We start from the raw sequence: 24,381 nt of genomic DNA on the forward strand, positions 1-24,381 counted from the left end.
GGCTCTTTATGGCACCTAAATTTCATTTTTACAAAGTTAAATGAAGACTTCTACCAGTTGATATTAGATGACGTTGTCATGTGTTTGAGTATAAATGACATTCATATGAAGTATGTTATGTCTTTTGATGTAATATATAATGCATGGAAGTCATAGCATTATAGTGATGTGTTTACTATTGATGAGAAAAATATTATTGAAATATCATTTTTTTTATGCGGTAAAGTTGTTAGATGAATTTTGTGAAAGAAATATAAAAATATACTATGTTGTTGTAGGTATTCGCTACTTGTGATGACCGGTTGGACTAGGTAAGAAAAGTTTATTATAATTTTGGATTTTTTGTATTCTTATATTAAAGTCAAATACAACAAATTGGCTACAAAGAAGGAATACCTATGTATGGTTATGTTTGTTAACAAGACGGAGTGAATTGTTTAATGAAAGATTTTTGAAAACTCTGGACAAGAATGAATATAAATGCAGAATCAAAGAAGAAGCAATCAGATCAGCCAAACAACAAATTTTTTTAATTTTAATCCAAAAAAATCAATCAGTTATTTATACATTGTTTTTATCAGCACTTTGTAAAAGCACAAATCAAACAGTTTTATTAGCACTGAGGGATGGAGAGATTCAACACACAAGGTTTATACTAGTTCACTTTTAACCTGAGCTACATCCAGTCCCCAGAAACCCCTGGGTATTTCACTAAGTAATCAAACACATAGTACACAACACAGGCACCAAAGAGGTGATCTTGACCCCTTCAAGAACACTCACCCTCTTTGAAACACAACCACTACAGGTCAGAACACACTCTGACTGTAGACACCAGTATCTTACACTTTTACAAATATTAATTAAAGAACAACAAGGAATAGGAAGGATCACACCTGATACAAAATGAATACAGCAGATCCCATTCCACTCTTAACCAATGCAAAGCTTTAAGCAATCTTGTAATCTTTGAAAAACCTTTGATCTTTTGTAATATCATCTCTCTCTTTAATCAGAGATTCAAAAATCAGTTATATAGCCTCAAAAATAGTTGTTTTAGACTTTCAATCAGGGGCCAAAACAGATTTGAATTAAGCAAAAACATATTTAACTAATTCTGTTAAGTTTTAAAAAAATCAACCGATTGAAAGTGCGAATCAATCGATTGAATTGGCTTTGACTGTGAGGTCAGTCAATTTCAGCTTTTTCAAATCCTTTCCAAAACTACCAAGTGTAAAACAACTAATTGAAAGGAAAAATCAACAGGTTGTTTTTCACTTACTTTGAAAAACATTTTCCTTTAAAGAACTTGATTGATTTAGTTTTGGATTAAGCTAAGAATGGATTGATAAATTCTAATCTACCCAAAACCCATGTTCACAAGCAACAACCTAGTCTTCAAGCAATCTTCATGGATGTGGAGACATCAAAGCTTCAAGTTCAACAATGTTGTAAAAAAAAAAGGTAATTACAAACGATACAGAAATGACTTAGAAGTAGTTGTTAGTGGAAGTAGGAAATGCGAGTGTCATCTTAGATTATGAGGGAACCGATAAAAGATAGTGAATGGTAGATTGTGAAATTATTTTGTGCCTTTGTTATCATAACTTGACAAAAATATTAGTAGGTCGTTCATATGTTGGTAGATTAACACGTAATGAAAGTCTTCCATTACACCCACCTCATTATCTAAATTTTGGAGGTGTAATATAAGAATTGGGTTTTATAACGTCTATTTCACGTGTGAGATATTTCTACATTAATGTCATGAGTGATTGGAGCACAAGTAAAAAATGAGAACAAATTGAGTGTTCCTCTCGAGTTTACCCCTAGATGGTTATAGGTTATTGATATGAAAAAGAGTTTCAAAAGTGAGTCCATTATTTTTTTTCCCTCATAACTCCACTTCCTCTTTTATTGTTTTCATTCAGTATGACTATGTTTGAGGTTGTTATCGGTAATTGAGTTGTTTATTTTCTTTTATTTTGTTTGAATTTTTCATAGAATTAGGTTAGAGTTCGTAATTAGTTTTGGTCATTGGGGAAAGCCATTTGATGTTGCATGAGTCATGAAATGTACTATTCCAACACAATTCATGTGTATCTACAAGGACTCTAACGCTCAAATTGGAGAATATTATATTTATATCATTCTTGATTTGGTTATCTTTGTGTTTATGATGTGAGGTCGCTTAAGAAATGCCTTGCAGACAAATCTTAATAGAATTATTATGTTTTACAAATTCTTGGTAATAATTTCGTGTTTTTTTCATGTTGGTTATATTTTCATTTTTTTTTATCTTTTGTGTAATTAACTTTCATAATTAATTAAATGAAAATTATGTGTAATATGAGTTTTAAATCAAATTTGGTAGTAACAATTTATAAATCGATAATGATTATAAAGACACTTTTTCCCTTTGATTGTAGGTTCCGTTTCTCTTATTATATAATGTTCCTTTTCAAAAAAGATTTTTTTTTTGTTACAAAATATAAAAAAGTATTTAAAATATTAATTAAGAAAAGTTTGATTTTTTTTAATGTATACTGCTTTATTTTTTAATCAGATTTTTAAAGGGAACTAGTAAAGTATCTAAAGTTTCAATATTGTGGTAACTTTTCTTCGGTTTAGTTTAATATCTAATAATATGAAAGCTCCCTATATAACATTATTTAAAAAAATCAAAATAAAATATTTTTTTCTCTCATAAATAATAAGAAAATAAATTATATATAAGTTGTGGAAAATAGTGTTAATATATGCGTTAACATATGTGGATTCACTAAAACTCATGACATAGAAAAAAAATAGAATCAGTGAAAGTGTTTGTAATGAACGAATTTATAACAAGAAAGAAATGGACGAGTTTCTCGCTAAGTTAAATTACTTTATAACCTAAATTAATTTTTAAATTTTTTTATATAATCCTTCTTAATTTTTATTCCCTCTCTTGATATATATTAAAAAAGTTATTGGTCATTTTTAGAAGACATTTTATAATTTTTATATAATTCTATATTTGTTTACCTCATTTATATGATATATCAAATTTGGAAAGAAACTAGAAATGGAGATGATCTGCAGTCATGTTTTTCTACAATATTTATTCGTTGTGTACAATGTTTATTCGATAATATGATAATTATTTAAGAATTGGTTTATCTGAAAGTTATATATTATTATATGAAAGTCGATAATATTAATAATTAATTGGGGAAAATATGATAGAGTAAATTAATTTTTTTAATAAAAAATAATTTATTATGAGAGTTATGAGACCTATCATAATAATTTGTATTTTTTAAAAATATTTATTATAAAAATTGACTTAGTTGTCATGTTAAGTGTCGTAAGTCATATTTTTTATAATTATTTTAGAAATATCAGTTACAAAAAATTTCGTTTGAACATAATCTGAGAGACATTTTTGTACATTTTATGATAATTTATATACAACAGTCATAATAAGTCAATTTATTATGGTATTTTTTCAACTGGCATAAAATTTATTATGGTATTTTTTCAACTGGCATAAAAAGTGCAGAATTTTTATATCATTTAAATCTATATCATTATTAAAAACTGTCATAAAAAGTCTTATAGAACCGTCATAAAAAATTCTTGTTTACATTAATGATGACTTTCAAAAAATAAACAAGAATAATAAAGAAAACTCACATGCAAGCAACCTTGAAGGAGAGACATAAATGATGAAGAAAAGGGAAAAAAGAATTAGGGTTAGGTTAGAAAACTCATCAAGTGCATTTTTAACTTTTTACTTAAATTATGGGGTGTAACTAGCAAATAAATAGGTGCACTAAGCAGAAATCTATAAATAGCGGGCTAACCTTTGTCCCCCATTATTTTTTCTCTTTTGGCATGGGAAAAAACACGCATTCACTTTTCTAATTATTTTATTATGATTTTGGAAAAATGAATATTATATATAACACATTTTTTTTATTTTTTTAAAACTGTCGTGATAAAAAAATGAAGAAAGAATCTTGACCGAGAGGGATGAATTATATTTCCAAACCTCATAGTTTTCTAGAGTGTTTTTTTTTTTGTAATTCAATTACAAATTATGGTATATGATAAAATTGTTAATTCAATTATTTATAATTAATTAATAATTTAAAATTACATACTATATGCGTGACCATTAAATAAAAACTCTCTCATGTTCCTTTTTCATTCACTCTCCTCCATTTATTTTCTTTAACTTTAAATTACGAGGATATTTCTGTTCCAGACATAAAAAGCAGCACTTATGATTAAGGGATATTCACAAATATATATTGTTACATTAAATCTCATTATTATAAAATTCTAATAAATAAATGATTTTATTATAATTAAAAAATCCATGAGAAAAAATATCGTGAAATATATTTTGGATCTATAGTTTATTATTATAATTATAATATAAGGTTATTTTTTATTAATGATTTTTTAAAAATAAATTAAAATATTTTTTTAAGATAAATAAATAAAATACAAAAAAAAAAATTGATAAGAGGGTAGAAACTTAAGTAAAATTAAAAATGATTTTTTAAAAAAATAATAATTTTCGGGATTAATGTGAAAAGTATACTGTTAGTAAGATAATGAATATTAAGAATATATTATTTGTAACACCATATTTCACTTAAAAATATATATACATATTATGTTATACTATTATTTATTATAGAGTTTACAAAATAAAAGCATTTCAAAGTATATGTAATATATATAATTACAGCAGGTTTTTACATGAATATAAAAAATAAAAAGTAAAATTTCAGAATCCAAATTTTAATTTATTGCATTAATCATATATCAATACATGTTCTAAGTATAAAAAATATTTATTGAAGAATACAAGCAGACAGAAAAATAAAAGAAATAAGAAAATATCTCCACGAGAAAATAGTTATAAAATTCATTCTCTTTTATTGTTATAGATTTTTACAAAATGAAATAATGTGTTATTTTTATTAAAACATTAATTTTATTATCGGATTAAATATTTTTATAGGAGTAATATTATATTTTTATTTTTATTTGAAAAGTTAAATTTCCCCTACTCCAAACAAAAGCTTTTGTGGAAAACTTTTTCAAACCACTTTTGGGAAACCCGGTTTTTTCGATAACGTTGTTTTTTCAAATTTAAATATAAAATAGATAATTTTCTACGTTTACATTCTTATTAAACTAAAACAAATTGTCTAACAAACTTATCCTAAAATATTAAAAAAATTGTATTTCCCAAACAAAAAAATTAACAAATTATTTTAAAATGAAACAAAAAAAGTAATTGTGGCATAAGCAAAATAATGTTTTGTTTGTTTTGGCCAATAATAATATGGGTACTTCTTTGTCCAAATTTGCTCTAAATAAATACCTTTAAATACACACATGAAATTTAGTGGAATCTTAAAAGAAACTGTATGCTAATTACTGTGATTTGCTCTTGTTTGGTACTTTAATTGAACTTATTTTATAAAAAAAATCCAAACCTTTTTTACTGTAATTTAAGATATTAAATATATATCTCCACTTTTAAAAAAAGATTTTTAAGAAAAGTTGATGATATAGTATTAGCAAATTATTCTGTTTGGTGACATTTATATGATTTGACATGTGAAAATAATTGGAATAGCATCAGATCTTGTATGCAAGAACAATCCAATATTAAGTGAAAGGAATTTAGACATAAAAAACAAAATAATAATTAGTTGGTACAGGGGCACCCTGGCTGTGGGCACTCCTGGTTGCATGCACTTCATATGTGTGGTGTGTAGCATGTAGAATCAAATTGTATATAATTATATAAATATTATACTTTGACCTTTTACATCAAATAATATGTAAAAATAGTGAAAATTAATTTTCATTTATACAAGTAAAAAGGTATAAAATGTAATCCCATTCTATTTTAAAATATTAAAAATAGATACTTTTATTATTATATAGACTTGGATTAGAATATGAACCAAATTCTTTACAAATAATGAGATAGGTTATCCATCACTATCTCTGATTATTTATTACAATATCACAATAATATCTTTAAGATTTTTACATAACAAATTTTAAAGAAGAGATTAGCTTTGTGATTTATTATTTATTATCAAATTATTGTTATTTTGTTTTGGAGTGTTCATTAGGGGTTTAGGTCATTTCAACTCTCAAAATTCTAGGTTTGTTAACTTGTTAAGAAGGGAAATTTTATAATCTAATTGATTATTGTAAATAAAAATGTTCAATATATTTTTGTGCTAATTTTATTTAAAGATGATGAATTTCTTTGTTACAAGAATTCTCTTTAATCATTTTCAAGTAGAGTTAGATTTAAAGACTTGATAATGTTTTAGTCTTTTATAACCTAAATTTTTGTTGGAGTTTTAGTTGAATTTCTAAAGACTTTATCCTCAAGAATGAGATAGTAAGTTCAATTAAGGTTGATCTAAAACATTGATTTACAAGCCAATACAAATACAATTAAGGTAATAATGATGTGTTATATGGTTATTTCTAATTATTAGAAAGGACACATAGACTTCTAGGTTGATTTGCTTGAACATATGAAGGCTAAAATCAAATTGTTGGTTCTTGAAATTGAGGTGATTTGGGTCTAAATGTAGAAATGGGTGTAGGTTTCGCTTGAAACACCTCATAATTAATAATATATGTGTAAAAATATTTTCTAATCTAATCTAACCTCTCCAGTGTCACCACTAACATTATGTACTCTCGTGTCAAGTATGCTCATAGAAGTTTTACCACGTAATATTGCTAATAATATAAACAATCAACATGACATGATATATCATATAATATATATTAATCACACATCTCATTCTCACTTTAGATAATATCATAACAAATTGCACCTCAATCTCTTTTATCAAAGACTACATAAATTCTCAACTACAACTTAATGATTTAGAGTAACCTATCAAGCTTTATGACTTTCGAAAGATTCATATTGAACATGTTTCACCCATCAAAAGCTTATTGGAAATTTATTCTCAACTTCTTATGTTATGATGATTTGTTACACCTATTTTATAACAATTTGATGCACAAATCTCCTTCAATTTCTTACCACCTAATGTCTTAATCTATGTAATCCAAATCATCACTGAAACTATGATATCTTCTTTCCATAATAAGTTTCATGTTTAATATTATACAATATTATCATAGGTATCCTCTACCGTACATTCATGAAGGGTCATAATACCACACAAGGTATCATAATACACAACCACATTATAAGTAACAACATAACACATATATCACATACACATTGCTTGAACAAACGCATCTCCTCTTGAGCGATCTTGCTTCCTTTAACAAGAAAAAATTTCTTGGACGATATTTCCTCCAAAATGAAAAAATAATTAATTCAACATCTTTCTCACTCAAGTGTTCTCTCATTGTTTGAACAAGTATCATTCTCTTGTTTCTCTCAAACATTATACCAATATTTGAAGAATAAGATCGATTGTATAATTTAACAAGATCTATAAACACATGCACTACTTATTCTTCAAAACTTTATCAACCACATTCTTGCATATTCTAACAAGTTTCAAAATCACCATTTACCACCACAACAACTCAACATTTAATCTATCACTTACTATTATTCTTGGTCAACGAAAATTCCTAATGAAAAAAGAATTGTATCAACATTTTTCTCAATCATAAGTCTTTAAATAGTATATACATGAAATTATATAACTTAATATTTACCGTATTTCAAATATTAATATTATTGTCTCACTTATATCTCCTTATTGATAATATTATTATACTATCTATAACACCCATTATATTTAGTGTGATTACTATTTTTTTAAAACTTTTAGAGACTTATAAGAACATTTTAAAAGCTTCAGATTACAATTTTTTTAATTTAAAAGCTTCCCTTTTGGACCCGTCGAATGACTAAAAGTTGATCAAATTAACTATTTCATAATACAAACTATTTTCACACCTAAAAAGTATGAAAGCAATTACTTTGTTCGTGGCATGGTGATTATTATAATATACAAAGCAAAAAAAAATCGTACTTATTATATTTACACTTTAACGTTGTTATATAAATGCATATTTTTTATTTTTCATTTCCCCCCAAGTTCATAGCTAGCTACAACGGAGCCAGCACAGTGCAGAGTTGTCCTAACAGGCTTCCATTCAAAATCCTAATGCTTTATATATTTTAAAATAATTTAAATTTAAATTACTATTAGGTGATACATTTGTTATATTATTTATGTTAATTCGTTGGTAAGATTGAGAATTTACAAATTTGTTTGAGTATATATACACTACAAAGAAAAACATGAAATAGAAAACATGGAATAAAAATCAATTTTAGAGAAAAAAAAATAATTAGTTGTTATATAACTAAATTAAAGATCATTTTTTTAAAAACTAAAAAAAATTGGTTTTTAAATTAATTTTTATTATTGTTAAATAGTTTTTATATTTGTATTTAATTAGCAACCAAAGTTTTAACTACCAATTATTTAGTTTCTAAATTTGGTAACAAAAACTTTGGTGGCTAATTAGATACCAATTTAGAAATCATTTAACAATAATAGAAACTAATATATAAAAAAAAAAATCTAAAATGGTCTTTAATATAGTTAGTAAATAATTATTTTTTGTCACTAAAAATTAGTTTTTATTTTATGATTGTCTTCATTGATAATGTACATGATAAATTTTAGTATTCATTAACACGTTATATAAAAAAATAGTTTATATTTTTCAATTCAAATAAAAAGATGACGTTGAAAAGAATATACTGACTAAGTTTCTTCAAAGCATATTTTGATGAAATAATAGAGATGGAATCATTTTCAGTTAAAAAACATAATCTTTATCGTGATTATTAATAGTGATTGTAATAGAGATTTATTCAAAATTAAAAGAATTAATTTCAAGCTTTATAATATAGTATTTTGAGATCACCTATTTCAAAATAATGATATTTTTATACTATCTTTTTATTCTTATATTTTCAACACATCTTTTTAAAACATGTTAAAAAAAATGCATTTATTGTGAAATGTCCTCGTCACTTTGGTGGAATCTCCAACATAAATCACTTAATAGTACACTTCAATTAACAATTTCCAGATAAAAATTAGAAAAAAAAGTAAAAATTATAAATATTAAAACATGGTTAAAATATAAAATTTGAGAAGTGTTTAAATTTCTTGACACAGTATTGTCCTCGTTATGTCTTCCTGTTTTATCTGATGACATATTTGAAAGAAAAAAAGAGTATTACTTTAAGGAATAAGAAAATGAGAAATATGAGTTATTTTGGTTATATTATTATTAGTATTACATAAGAAAAAGGTAAAATAAGATAGGGAATTTATGGAGAGCAGGCGCAGAGGAAGTTGGTGAAGTGTGTTTTTGGGAAGAAAATGGCAAAGGAATCATAGGCATATGGGTGGTGGCCATAGATGATAATGTGAAGTGAAGCTGCTTTCACATGCACTTGCTACGCATTTATAATCTTCCCAGAGATGCTTGGTTGGTGAGTAGCATCCCAATTCTCCTCACTGCCAATTAACTCACCTCAATCCTTCATCTCTTTAGTCAACCTTTCATAAAGTAAACATTTACAAGCACCAACATGCCCATATCTAAATCTTCACCATCATACCTTGCTTTTTCATTTTAATCTTTTACTCAAAAGCCTCTTTCAGGGATGCTGTTTTTGTCAACCAAGTTGCCCATGGTGTCTCATATTTTCATATGTGGACATTAGGATTACCAAATTTTCTTCTGCACTGTCAAAAGTAAGTTTAGATTCATGCTATTATGCCTGATCATATCCTCCTACCATATTTTGACTTCCCCAGTTTCAAATCAGAGGCCCTACCCTGTCTGCTATATAGTCTCCTTTCTCTCCTATATATGAATATGTTGATACGTTCTCTTTAGATTAGCTTCAATTTTGGCTTTACAACCAAGAATATCAGTTCAAAATCACTCAGTAATCGCGGATTTCAAACGCGCAAAAAGTTGTGAGATGTAATCATTTATTTAAATCTTCTATGACGTTAAAGTGGTGGAGATTTTTACCATGTCTCAGTGAGGCCATGTGCCAAGCCAGTGGAAAAGCGTTAAGCTTTTTTAACTTTGCTTTTCTCATCGGGTAGGAAAAAAAAATGAATCTACTTTTACTTTTCTCTTTTCAGTTTGTCTTAGTTTGCTTTGACAAGTTGTGCGAGTGAACATGAGCTTCCTCTACCTACCTATCTTCCTCTCTAACACGCACAATTGTGTCCATTTTCCAATTCAATCCTAAAATTTGTTTACCATTATAACTCCTTTTCCTACCATGCATAAAGCCTATATCAGAATCTCGACCTTGAAAGATCACAATTAATGGTAGCTAACAGCACAAAAAAGAGAACAGGCACTGTTTTAAAAAATTCATGAGCTCCACAAACTTTGGAAAAATAATTACAATTAATTGTTGTTAAACTAAACTACAAACATAGACCACTAGCAATGGCTTTATTTGTTTCCAAATTGGTAGTTTCATAGACAGGAAGTTCTTCTTGGTACCTTGCAGCTCCAACAAGATGATCCAGCTCAAACAAATCTGAACTTGAACAACTCACATCATCTTCTTCATCCTCCTCCTCTTCATCATCATCATCATCCTCCTCCTCATTACCATAAAAGCCTCTAATATCAAATTCACCCTTACCAGAATTTCTGTAACCTTTTACAAAACCACGCGCTGCTGCTTCTTCAGCTCCATTTTCATTTCCCCGAACAGTGTTCTTCTGCTCCGTTATCGAAGAACTTCTAGTGATCTTCCTCACAGTGAAGTTAGGCCCACTCTCATAAATATTGCTACATTTGTGATAACTGGGTTGTGGTTCAGAATCCTCACCTAGGATTACGCTAACGGGATAAAACCTAACGGATCTTTTGACCCCATTGGCGTTGGATTTTTTAGCCGAAGAGGATGTTTTGCTCATGCAAGACCTTCTGGAGAACGAAGAAGGAGTCGAAGAGAAACACGGGGACTTTGATTTGTGTTCGAAGCTAACATCTTCAACAGCCCCAACGTAACACATTTTGGCTTTCTTGACGTTCTGGGAGTTGAAGATGGAGCTAAGGAAGGTAGCGATTCTGCTCCCTGGTGAAATGGGTTGCTTCACTCTCTGGTTCAATTCGCCGTAAATTTTCAAAGCCCGCAACTTGGTCCTTGCGAAACCACCCTCTTTATTCTGCTTCTCGGAGACCCTGTGCTCTTGTTTCTTCTTCTCCGATGTGGGTCTGGGTCTTTGTTTCTTCAAGGTCGTGGTGTCGGTTTCTGAAGAGGAAAATATCCCCCCGGAGCTGCATTCCGAGGAGCTTGAACTGGAGTTGAGCAACTGAGAGCTGAGGGAACGGGAACGGGAATGAGAAGTATGGTTCTCCATCCAATCCTCTAGCATGACGGCTCGGCGAAGATTCATTCTCTCTTTCTTGCCACCTTTTTGAAAGTCGAAAGATTGCACAGTTGGGTCGAAGAGAGAAGGGTGTTGATCCTGGTGAAGGTTGGATTTTGAGTGGTCGATGGAATGGTAGATGGCGTCGAGAAGAGAGGAGGAGAAGGAAGGAGTTCTTCTCCTTTGTGGGGTGGGTTCCTTCATGGCGTTTGGTTTAATGGGGGTAAAGTGAAAAGAGGGCAATGTAGGGAGAGAGAAGGGGGAATTGAATAGAAAATGGTGTGAAGAAGAGAGGAAGGAGAGAAAGGAGAATTTTAATGAGAAGTGACAGGGTTGGTTGGGATTGTGTTTGTATGTGTTTGTACAAGAGCATGTGTATACAAGTGTACGTACACCTTTCGGTGAACACAAACAAATAAATTAACAATCTTAATTAAAGAAACCAACACCAGAGTCTGACAAAGTCATACACATACACATCTGAGATGGTTAATACATGCTGTTTCCTTATTTTGATTTTGATTCATTCTCTGTATTTTGATTGATAGTGTAAAAGGAATAATGGAATTTGGTTGGAATTGGTGTGAAGAAGAAGAGAAGAGAAGTGTAAAAAGTTCCCGCGCGTGCGCCCGATCTTTTCAGACTTCAGATCACACTCCACCACACTTTTTCCTTTTTAACTATTTTTAAACAAAAATTCAATTACACTTTACCTTAGACTAACAAAATCACGCACAACCTAATCATTACGGATTTTTATTCAAATCTTTTCATTTTATATCTTAATTAACTACATACAAAAATTAAAATTAATAAACCGTGTCAATGTTTTTGGTGTGACATTTGAAAATAATTGTATTGAAAATCATACTAAAAATGAATTTCATTGATTAGATGTTTATAATTGAATCCATAACCCACCTACACATGCAGGACTACCAGATTGGATCGTTGATTAAAGAAATATTATTCTGAGTATATATAGAAGGAACAGTGATAGGATTTTAGCGTGTGTTTGGGTTAAAATTTACGAACTTAAATTTGTTGTTAAAACTAATTGTTAGTGTGAAACATTAGAAGAAAAACTGGATTGTAATTTTAAAAAAATGTTTTTCTAATATCAAACTACGGTCTGATAGATTTGTCTGAAAATTTGTGTATAAAAAATACTTTTATTAACAAAAGCAGATAAAATATAACTGTTTTTATATTCAGTAGTCTGTATATTAACAATTAAGTTCATTGATTACATGACTAAGTCAATCTTAACGTACCTAATTTTAATTTCTTTTCCGAACAATATTTATTGTTTTGACTAACAAGTCTCTTTAAATTTAAGTCACACTCTCATAAATAAGATACCAATATTGGGGACTAGCTATTCAATCTTAACATACGAATGAGAAATACATTATAGTTCAATTTATATTTTTCATTTAATAATGTTCTAAACACGTTAGATATTTTTTCTTTTCAAGACTATTTAAAACAAAATTTAACTAACTTGAGTTTCTAACTAAAATTAAAGGTTGAATTATTAAGAAATTAGTCACTAAAAGGATATTAAAAGATTCGTTTTAACGAAAAGAAAAAGTTATATCAATATACATTGATAAAATCAATAAACCTAACTCTTTTTTTTTTCTTACTTTTAAGATTTTTTTTCTATCCTTTCTTTATTTTCACTATTGTTTAGGATTTAGAGTTTAAGTATTATTTATTTCAAAATTCAGTAAAATCTTACCATAATTAGATAATTACAACTAAATAGCTTTTCTTTTTATAAAAAATAACTAAATAGTTTTTATATAAGAGTTTCAATGTGTTAAGTGATTTTTGTGAGTTGGAAACTTTTTGAACAAGAAAATTTTTTAGGTAAGAGAAGTTTTAGTTTCCTAAATTTCTCTAAGGATGATTTTCTTCTTGTATTAAGAGTGATGGTAGTCCGTTGGTTAAATTGGTTAAGTTAACTGTGATAACTTTTTCTATTTAGATGATATGGCGTATGAGAAATTATGCTCGTTTTCAAGATAAGATTGAGATTTCTAGGGCTATTTTGGTTATTAAAGATTTAACTTATTTAGTGGGTAATTCGTCTAAAGTTTCAATGAAGAATTATATGTTCAATTTCAATGTGCTCAAGTTTTTTGGTATTAACACTCATACTGGTAAAGTTTTACGTCCTCTTCATGTTAGATGGAAGTTTCCTTCACCAAGCTGGGTTAAAATTAACACTGATGGGGCTACTAAGGGTTATTTAGGTCTTGCCGCTTGTGGAAGTATTTTCCGTGGGAGTATGTGGGAGTTTATTGGAGCTTTATCTATGTTTCTTGACGTTCATACTGTTTTGGCTGCTAAATTTTATGGAGTTATATATGCTTTGGAAGAAGCTCAAAAGTTGGGTTTTACTAATGTCCGGCTGGAATGTGATTATGTCTTGGTTTGTGCTGCATTTACTGTTAGGATAAATGTTCATTAGATGCTTCGTAATTGATGGAATACTTATCTTAATTACTGTGGAAAAATCAGGTTTAGGGTTACTCATATTTTTCGTGAAGGGAATGTGTGTGCTGATAAGTTGGCTAATTTATGATTTATTCATGCAAAATCCTTTCATTGGTATAATAGACTTCCATCTAGTCTGTTCTTAAAATTCTTTATTAATAGGTATAGTCTACCTATGTATCATTTTTGTTAACATATGAGTTTTGGTCTAGTTCTTCCATATTTTTGTTTTTTTTAATAACATTTTTTCATGTGATGGCAAATGATTGTTGTTACTTGAAGTAACATAGTGATGCCTAACATGAAAACTTTATATATAAAAAAAATAAATTTAAAGTGTAATTTATTTATATAGGATGATTTTAGTATTGTATATTAAGGATAAAGTTTTTGGGTTGCAATGTAAGAATATAAGAATAGAGTTTTTCTTTTAAAATTGAAGAATATGTGTTATATGTACGTCTAATGTTCTATAGTTAGTTGTAGAAAATAAAAAACATTTGTTGTATGTATATCTAATGTTCTTCAATTGTTTGTAAAATCTGAAAAACATTATTGGCATGTGTGTTTGACATTATTCGTTAAGTCGTAAATTCTTGTGTGAAATGTAAAATTAAAATCTCTTATATTTTTATAAATCAAAACCTCAAATTTATATTAAATCCTGAAAGTAATTAACGTGTGTTAGGATCTTATGATATAAAATGAGAACATGATTTGGGAACGTAGGAAAGTAGTTTTTATTTTTTTTTAAATATGTATGTATAGGAGGAGGTATTGTTTGCTTCACTAAGTAATTAATGAAAACTTTTGTTTGAAAAATATTAGATAGAAATAACTTTATCTACTTCACACTGATAATCTTATGTTCAAGTGAATCGTTTGATTATCTCATTAAATAAAAAAAAATTCTTCTAATTTTTAAATATACATTAATATTTGTGTACATTTTACATACTTTTTTAGTTTTTAATCAAATTCATTGGTATTATATGATACTTATATTTGTTAATTTAACAGTGATATTATGCTCCTTCATTTTACTTAAAAATATCATATTAAATAAAAATTTAATAAAAATTATGAAAATAACAAATTAAAAGTTATATATTAAAATATCAAAATATTAAATATTAAAAGTATTTTTTATAAAACAAAAGGAAATGGTTTAGTTAGTTTATATTTAAAGTATCCTAAAGTTATATTATCACTCATTAATTATCTTATAAATATAAAATGGTATATCTTTAGAAAACATTATTTATATAAAATTAAAATCATATTATTATGATATATTTTTTATCCTATAATAAATTTTTCTCATCTAAATATACTAAAAATCAATCTCAGTTATAATACTGCGATTACCATTAGGCTGATAAGTTTTCACATACAATAAGAATCCAACGCAAATGGTATTACATAGATATTCATAAGAATACCTGAAAGCAGTTTAAGAAGACATGATAAAATATAAAATCATTCAATTCCTTGTTTATATAAAAAATAAAATAACTTTTATATTTTAAAAATTTAAAATTTCACATTTTCTTATTTAAGTACTAGTAGATATATATTTTTTAAAATAAAATAAAATAAGTATAATTTTATTAAAAATCAAAGAAAGATAAATGTTATTTATTATAAATATAAAATATGTGAATATTTATTTTGGAAGTAAAAAATATATAAATTTGATTTTACTTAAAACATAAATGAGTCACATGTTTATATAAATATAAAAAGTGTGAATATTATTTAACATAAATAGATATGGATAATGTATGTATGTACATTATGAATTGTCATTTTTAGTTTTCAAAATTTGGTCCTTTTATTATTTATTGTTTGCGTAGATCCTTTAAGTACGAAATGATTGTTTTGAAAATAATAATTTGATGATCTCTTAGCAGCATTTAAGAGTGCATTTATGATTGTCAGCATAAACCGAAACAACGTTGAAATATAATTAAAAGTAGTTCTGAATTGGGTGATTTGTCTTTTCATCAAATCAAACGTCTCACTGTATAACGTTTCAAATAAAACAGTTTTGTATTTTGGTGTTGGCATAAAAGATTTGGGTGTTCCCTATCAAAATACCTTCCACCACCTTATCAAAACACTTCCTGCATCTTATCCAAACGCTTCCTGCACCCCCATCAATTTCTGTTATTACCCTTTTTAAAATTAACTTTTGGATTATTTTCTTTGGAAGTTTCTGGAACACACCTCTTTACAGAATTCATGAAATGTATTATGAAAACGTTTTTATGAAAAGGAACAAAATTTCTGAAAAACATTTTCTTGAAATGGTTTTCGGAATAAACTTTATGGAAAATATTTTTGAAATTAATTTTTAAGAAATAACTTTTGAAATAAACTTTCTAAAACATATATAAATGGTTCTGGGATGTGTTTTTTGGAATAGTTTTTTCAAAATATACTCAGAAAGAACTTGTCTAAGAGCGATTAAATGAGACATTTGATTATTTTACCTATTTGATGGCACAGGAAGAAATACCAAAAAGAATTTAGGACTCCATTAATCCCAACTACATTTTTGCGCAAAATACTCTCATAAAAATATTATACTACAAAAAAAAATAGAATAGACAAATTCTCCCACCACCTTCATACTTCCACCTTCATACCTTCTATCGTGTACCTCCATATTAATTCTGAAAAGTCAGTTTTAACATTTAAAAAAAATTATAAATAACACTAAATGAAACATAATCTCATATTTTTAAATATTCTCATCAACATTTTCGCATCTCATACTTTTATTTCAATCGCAACACTTCTATTTTTCCCTACTCGCAACGTTTGAGTTAATAGTTTCATCATTTGAGCATGTATGAAGGAGTTGATGAGAAAATTCGTTGTATTTGATATTCTCCAATGTGAAGATGTGTTTTTTTTAGAGTTTTTTCACTCCATTTTTGTATCTTGTTGGATTTTTTTTTGTTATGTTTTCCAAAAAAATGAAAAAAAAGCAATGAAAGTACGGTCACAACCAATAAAAATACCACAAAACTTATCTCAACTACCAAAGTTCACTACCAACCACCACAAACAACCACCATCACTTGAAAATGAAGAAAAAAACATCACACTCTTCACCATACTCAAAAAGGTATTGTTAGAATTAAAAAAAGAGAATATGGAGGTGTGGAGAGAATTTGCCATAAAATATAGTCAATAAAGCCCATGGGAATTTTGGGTCAAAATTTGTGGATTCTCGTTTTTTTATTTAACTCAATGGGCTTAAAGGTATAGCCTTCAAATAGTCCATCTTAAACCCTAAAGGAAAACTTTTAGCAGTTCTTTAGGTCACTTGTGCCAGTTTATTTTTGCTGACTATTACTTTCTGATTAATAATAGTACTAATTAAGTTTAATTAATATTCTTATTTTCATAAATATAAAAATAAATTTCCTAAATTAGTCTCTAATATTTATTGGAGGTAATGGATAGATTTAAAAATATGAATATTTTTTAAAAATAACATTAAACAAGACTGAGGTAGTTAAAATTTACTTATTTAAATTATTTAAATGCCTATTTTTTATTTATATATTTTAGTTCAGGGAGAATGTTAACTTACCTTAGAGAGAGAAGTTAAAAATAAATAAACATTTTTATTAAATTCATGGAGAAAATATATATTGCATTTTTATCAGTTTTTTAATCATTATTCTTAGAATGCTTACAAGTTGCCCACACAAAATCATTTTATGGGACGTCCCTGAAGAGAGTGCATTAAAGAACATAAAACTTGACAAAACCAAGAGATACTCTTGAACGGGGAATCTGACTCAAATGTTCTAAATTTTGATAATTGCGTGAAGGTAGGATGAAAATATTCCTTGTCATTTAAATAAGGATGACAACGATCTTTCTCCTTTTCTTGTGAAAGCTTCACAACACATTTAACTATCTTAATTTTTTTATTGTGTCAATGATTGTACTTTTTTAAAATTCGACCACATTTTTCACCAAAAACTTGTGGGGGGAATTGGAGACGAAACAAAAATTAATGTAGGTTAAGCGCGAGCCTCGCCCAAGAATAGTACTAGTGCCACTGGAAGCGTGGAGCTTGTATATCCTTAGAAACATTTCGTTCTACAGTACCCAAAATAATACAATATTTATTCTGAGTACATAATAAGGAATGGAAAAGAGAGATATGAGGAGACGTATGGAAAAAAATGTAAATAAATGAACAAACAAACAAATAATGAGTAACTCAGCAGTAATGAAAGACACAGTAAAGCTGGTGAGATGTGCATTTCATGTTTGTGCATGATAACTTATAGCTAGAAGTGTAGGAAGAAAAATAAAGAAAATAAATTCATTCTTTGTATCCAATTTGAATAGTAATAGAATTTACAGCCACCAGACTTTCTTAAACTTTTTTTAAGTAAATCATTGCCGCTCTAGGTCCATCAGTACCTTTAACTACTAGAAACTATATTTACCACCCACATTCAAGAGAGAACATAACCTGAACCAATGGCACAAAGACGAGAAGCGTGCGTAGAGATGTAAATAGCCCAAAAAAAAGGCAGAGGTGCAAGTAGCACCTTATCTGACACCTTCGCCTATAAAGAGACTTAGTAGTATAGTAAAATAAATATGGAACAATTTAATAAGCAACACCAGCTCCACACTTTGTAAAGCATCAGCAGCCACCCCCTTTTGTAAAATCTCAACTCACAAGTATTGTTCATGTATTCTGGCACGGTTCTCCTCCCACCATAATCTAGCATGCATCTCTCCAAATTTTTCTCGGCTGTGTAACCCATGAGAACATCAAGAAATAAATTCCATGGAGTTCTAAATCAAAATTCAACCATGAAAAACAAACACACACTATACTAATTAATGCATGAATGTATCTTCACGAGTGATGATATGGTGGCCCTAATCAAAAAATTACTTCCACTTTATAACTCTATATTATTATTTTAACTATATTTTAATAAATATTATTATATTGTTAGAATAAGTAATAAAGTGAATCAACTTTTGGTATCTTCACAGCTAGATTTTCACCATCCAAACACAAGTTGGACAGTGATAAATGGGAACGGAATAGGAGGCAGAAACAGACAAATCAGCACACAAAAATAGACTAATTCTTATACTATAAGCCAATTAAGTTGTAATGTGTTTCCTAAAACATGGTTTAAGCCTAATTAAAAATTATTATTTTTTAGATGAGTCCTATACCCATTTATCCTCTTTATCAATATATTTATAGATGTGAGATAATTGTACGGGTCAAAATAGCTATCCGATAGCACATAATGATAATGATAGAATACAGCTTAACAAACTTTGTGAACATAAATTTTAATATCATTAAAATGCGAGTTTAAACTTAATTTAATGATATAAAACCCTAGTATGGTAAAATTTACAAGCTTTTATATACTCTGTTTTGATTATATTTGTAGATGACCAATATCTACTGTATTGTTAAACAGTCATGACACATTGCTTCAAATTACATCTCTTCAAATGACAAAAATATCTTTTTACATTTCATAACTTGTATCATTAAAAAAAAAGTGTAATTTAGAGTAACATAGTAAAAATTCTCACATATCTAAGATAGTGAAAATGTCAAAATAATATTTTTCATTGTTAAATTCTCACATATCTAACATAGTAATGAACTGTTAAAGGGCATTGTCCAGTCATAAAATTGGCAGCAAGCGTACCTGAACCTGACTCGTTTGAGCTCCCTTGCGCCACCTGGCAATGCTCTGATTGTAATGTAAACCCCAGGTTCATCCTGTTCAACCCACTCAGTCTCCAAATCACTAGCATTGCTGATTGATAAATCACCCGAGCGATCAGCCTCTCTGGATGAGCTACTTCTGATAGAAGCATCCATTGATGATATCTCCGTCTTGGCCGCACTAATAGTGGACACTTTTGGGGTAGAGTTCAAACCATTTGAGTCGTAGAAATGCCGGGATTGCATTGACTGATGATCAAAGGAATCTGAGGATGAGTATCCCATTCCCATCCCTGTTGGTCGGTAAATATTACGAGGTAACCGTTCCCTGGTCAGTGGAGGAGTTACAGGACTGGCTTCTGCTGACTCAAGCTTTGTGCTCTGTTATGAATCCATGTTAAAATTGACAAATTAAAAACAGTGACGCAATAACTTTGATTTCAGTAATTAAGAAAAAGGAGAAAATAATCATTGATGTAAGTGATTATTGTTTTTAAAGAAAAGGAAAGCTGGTAAGAAGGCATTGAACTAAAGGGAGAATCGTTAGTTTGTTACAGTCAAGCACCTGAACTTTTTACGTAGACTCGCTGTGTTTAAGGGAGGTAAGATTTATGTTTTAATATTGCGTTATCGGACTAAAAATCACTGCCCAAAATAAACAGGGTTGAATAAACTTCCAACCGATTCCAACACTGTAAGTTGATCCTTACTTCTTTCTGCCTATGCAGAAGCCAAATACTCCATAGTATATGATTACATGCGTATAAGCTAACTAAATTACCTCATCTTCAGATCTTGGTGGCGTCGGAAGAGGGAATGCTTGGCGGCTAAACCTTTGAACATTGTAAAGCTCCATAACTTTGTCGTAGTTGTCTGCCCACCACCTTTGTGCTTGCCATTTATTGAACATCTCTCGACTATACATAATAGAAAATAAACCAAATTTCAATTCACTTCTCTGTAGGCCTGATGTCATCATATGAACTATATGCTTTAGAACAAAGCAACATGGTATTTAGCATCTAAATTTTGGAAAAGAGAAACATAACAGTATTATAAACACAATTAAAACTAAATTGTCCCTTTTGTCCTTCCCACCTTATCCTGTTTTCCATTCATTTATTTTTCTTTTTTCATGTGTGATGTTGGGTAGACGTAGACGGGTGGAATAGTTACTCTTTCAAGCTAAACGATGATCAAAGTTATTTTAGCATATTCTGTATGAGTGGTCCGCGTGATTATAGCCTAAAACCTCAACTAATTTCAGTTTGTGGCTGTTATTATTATGCTATTTTGTTGACCAACCAATAAATAGCTCTTAGATGAATTGCAAGTTCTCTTAGTGGTTTATGACACTGTAATCCATTATGCTAAGTTACTCAACTGATCACTTTTTGACAAAGAATTCTTATACATAATTAAAAGCTAAAACAGTCATTCGGTGCGTGGAATAAAGTTGTTCCATTGCCACACTTGACCTTATATTTGGGGCTTGTCTAGACAATCGAAAGCAGGTGGACCCAAACGTAATTAGTGACAAATACGTAACTAAAACCCACCAAACATGAATTGATTTCAGATTGTTGAATAGGTTTTAAATTGAATAATAACTTCAGATAAGGAAAAGACAATAGAAGAGACAGAAAATCATGTGTACATAGACCCACCCACTAATTCCACATTGGTTGGGATTGCATCACAAGTCACCAGGCGGGGTCGACATACCCAAGTGTCCTTCATGTTTCTATCCAACAATAATTACAGAAAAAAATGTGATAAAAGAATATCTAGAAGACTTTAACCTATACAGCCATCTATCTCTGACATTATTTCGTGCCCACGTAGTGGTAGTTCATATTTTTGTCTTGTATATATTTCTGGAGTGGAGCATGATGGGAGCATTCCCCAGCCTATTGCAGATTAAAAGACAAAAATACTGGAATTTGACGAAGACAAAGTCACGAAGAATCAGGCATGACACAACGAAATTAAAAAAAAAAAAAACGAAGCAGAAGAGTTTCCTCCGACCACTCGACAAAACTTGGTTTAAAGGTACCAACACAATCAACAACGACCCACCAGGGCCACCACCTTACAGGCCACAACAAGTTCTCTTTTAAACACCTTTTCTGATTGCTTTTGGCAAGGGCGTGAAATTTTACTGAGGAATGTGGGGCCCAAACCTACTCTCATATTTGCAGAGGAGGAATCATGCTTTCATTTATAGCATTGGGGATTTGGACTTTGGATACTTGGATTGGCAGCGACAACTGAGCATAAATGCATAATTGTGATCGAGCTGAAGCTCAAACCAGTTCCCATTTATCGACTGATGGATCTTTAAGAAATATTTTAAGGATATGAAAATAGGTATATAATTTTTTTTTTAAATAATAAATAAATAAAATAACTTAAAATTAAAAAAGAATTATTTTTATTTAGCTCTCCCTGTACACTTATTCTATAACAAAAGACAATGCAGTGGCAATGGCAAGAAGTTACCAATTATAGGATGATCACCCACTGCATTCAAAACTCGTGAAAATCATCCATCTGGTATATAAATTAAAATTGCACTATTACCACTTAATTACCTGTAACTGTATTGTCCAGATTAAGAAGGAAAGAACATTAAGTTTTAGTATCTCTACATATTGTAAATATTTTATTTTAAATACTATCTAATACATTACATTTTAGGCAATGCGTTGCGACACACAAAATCAGACTAATAAAACCTTATATCACATATCATTAAAGGAATTTATTTATAGAATTTAACATCACACGCCCACACAAAATATGCATAAATAAATCCACCGACAATTAAAAAAAGCTCAATTGTATTTGTATTTTTCTAAAATTATTTCTATTACTTTTCGAATGAATAAGAAGTTTTAACAATGTATTTCATAATATTTAATAAACGCTAAAACTAATTTAATTATACTTTGTTATGTCAGTGTGTTACAATAAATTTTAGCATAGATCATTCTACATTTTGAAAGAATCAAAATATCATAAAATCTTTAAAATCCTCATAACCATTTGATTATAACTTTGAAAATACACTTGTTTAACATAGCTAAATTTAAGGAAAGAGGATAGTGTAAAAGAAATCGAGTTAAAAAAATACATTGTCTTTAAGGAAACGAGAGAAGGAAAATTCATCTCACCACCATCAGATACTTTGAGAGTATATACATTGTTGATAAAGTCAATTAACTAAATCCTTGGGATTCATAGAAAATAAATTTAAAAATCTATTCTATATTTATCATTAAAGAATAGGGGCAAATCTTGCCTAATAAACTCTGTTAACTATCCTGAAGTGAGGAGGTGTTCCAGATATGCAAAAGAGGCGAAAACGACCCTACTAGTGAGGTGTGAGAAATTGACTATCCACCGTAGCAAAAGGCACTCGTTGTCATCATCACTGTCTGGACGATCCAAACAGCGACCAATCATAACCCAACACACACACTGTCACCACACTCACCGTCCGGTCAATACCCCCAACGGCAACGAAAACAACCGCACCACGGGTACTGTCGCCCCATTCCAAACACAGCACGAGACGCCTAACAGAACGTAACGTAACATAACGCAGTAGTACGTACCTGAATCGTATGCGTTTGAGATCATTACCGCCACCTGGCAACGACACGAACGTAATCAAAACGCCAGGCTCCACCTGCGCAACCCACTCCTTCGGCTCGTTCTCTTCGACGAACAGCACCAACGGCTCCGCTCGACGGCCGCTCGCGGAGTTCGGCGTCCCCTCGCCGCTCGATATCCCCTTCAGCCGCGCCTCCATCTCCTTCCCCCACGTCCGAGTCGTCGTCGAGCTCGAACTCCCTGTCCGCCGGTACGACCACCGGAACCGGTCCGAGTCCGCGTCCGACTCCGTGTTGGTCCGCACTCGCCCCTGAGCCGCTGGCCCCGTGCACGGAGCGCAATGCTTGTAAGCTCCCGAAGCCTTCAACGCCATATCCCTTATCTAAATTCACAATTAAAAAAAAATAATCACGAAAATCAACAATTCTCTATCGTTATCAACTTTCGATTTCGTCGCTTCTTCTTGTACACTACCTGAGAGGTGAGGGATTTGATGGCTTGCGATTTAGCAGCGCTTGTCCCACTGTTTGGATCCGACTCATCAGGTTTCTTCGGACGAGCTATGCACGTAAGCATTTTGGCTTCGTAGTGATAATAAAATTCAATTAAATCTCTGCAAAAAAATAAAAATAAAAGTAAAATTAGAAAACCAAATTCCACTACGCTCGCATTGCAGAATCGGATACAAGAAATCGAAACAAGAAGACAATAGCACACAAACTGCACCTGAGCTTGAGTTGGTGAAGCGAAAGCAAGGGAAGGACTAATACGACGCGAAAACCGAAGTGATGGCGCTAATAGAAGCCATGCGCAGCAAATTTATGTGAGAATCGAATTGAGCTACGATATGAGAGATTGTGTGGAGAATGAAATTCAGAGAGAGGGAAGATGAAGCATGGTGAGGGAGTCGGTGGTGAATTCTCCGGTGGCGGCAGAGTGGGGTGTGTGATTTTATTGGTTTTTGGTTTGCTTGGTTCGGTAGAAGCTATAATGGTGCAAGAGGAGTGCTGTCTGTTATTGTGGATTTCACTTTCTTTTGTC

The 24,381-nt window shown here is 30.0% G+C and overlaps 2 protein-coding genes across 3 annotated transcripts; both read right to left on the reverse strand.

The window, feature by feature from the left end:
• Positions 1-10,426: 10,426 nt before the first annotated feature.
• Positions 10,427-12,009, reverse strand: LOC137807188 (protein BIG GRAIN 1-like B). Its single transcript, XM_068607680.2, has one exon. It carries the CDS (start codon positions 11,670-11,672, stop codon positions 10,512-10,514), a length of 1,161 nt encoding a protein of 386 aa, XP_068463781.1. The 5' UTR covers positions 11,673-12,009; the 3' UTR covers positions 10,427-10,511.
• Positions 12,010-18,313: 6,304 nt separating this feature from the next.
• Positions 18,314-24,335, reverse strand: BRXL4 (BREVIS RADIX-like 4). 2 transcript variants are annotated; one of them, XM_090300710.1, is made up of 6 exons: positions 24,067-24,335; positions 23,815-23,953; positions 23,343-23,722; positions 20,504-20,639; positions 19,703-20,103; positions 18,314-18,768 (listed from the first exon to the last, which is right to left on the reverse strand). In XM_090300710.1, exons 2-6 carry the CDS (start codon positions 23,914-23,916, stop codon positions 18,690-18,692), a joined length of 1,098 nt encoding a protein of 365 aa, XP_090156836.1. In that variant the 5' UTR covers positions 23,917-23,953; positions 24,067-24,335; the 3' UTR covers positions 18,314-18,689. The 2 variants fall into 2 exon arrangements, with proteins under 2 accessions (XP_090156836.1, XP_090156837.1); XM_090300711.1 differs by lacking the exons at positions 23,343-23,722; positions 23,815-23,953; positions 24,067-24,335 and adding an exon at positions 21,390-21,739.
• Between the last annotated feature and the right edge of the window lie 46 nt (positions 24,336-24,381).

This window comes from Phaseolus vulgaris, chromosome 3, assembly GCF_051622355.1.
Source record: "Phaseolus vulgaris cultivar YP4 chromosome 3, ASM5162235v1, whole genome shotgun sequence".
Classification (NCBI taxonomy): Eukaryota; Viridiplantae; Streptophyta; class Magnoliopsida; order Fabales; family Fabaceae; genus Phaseolus; species Phaseolus vulgaris.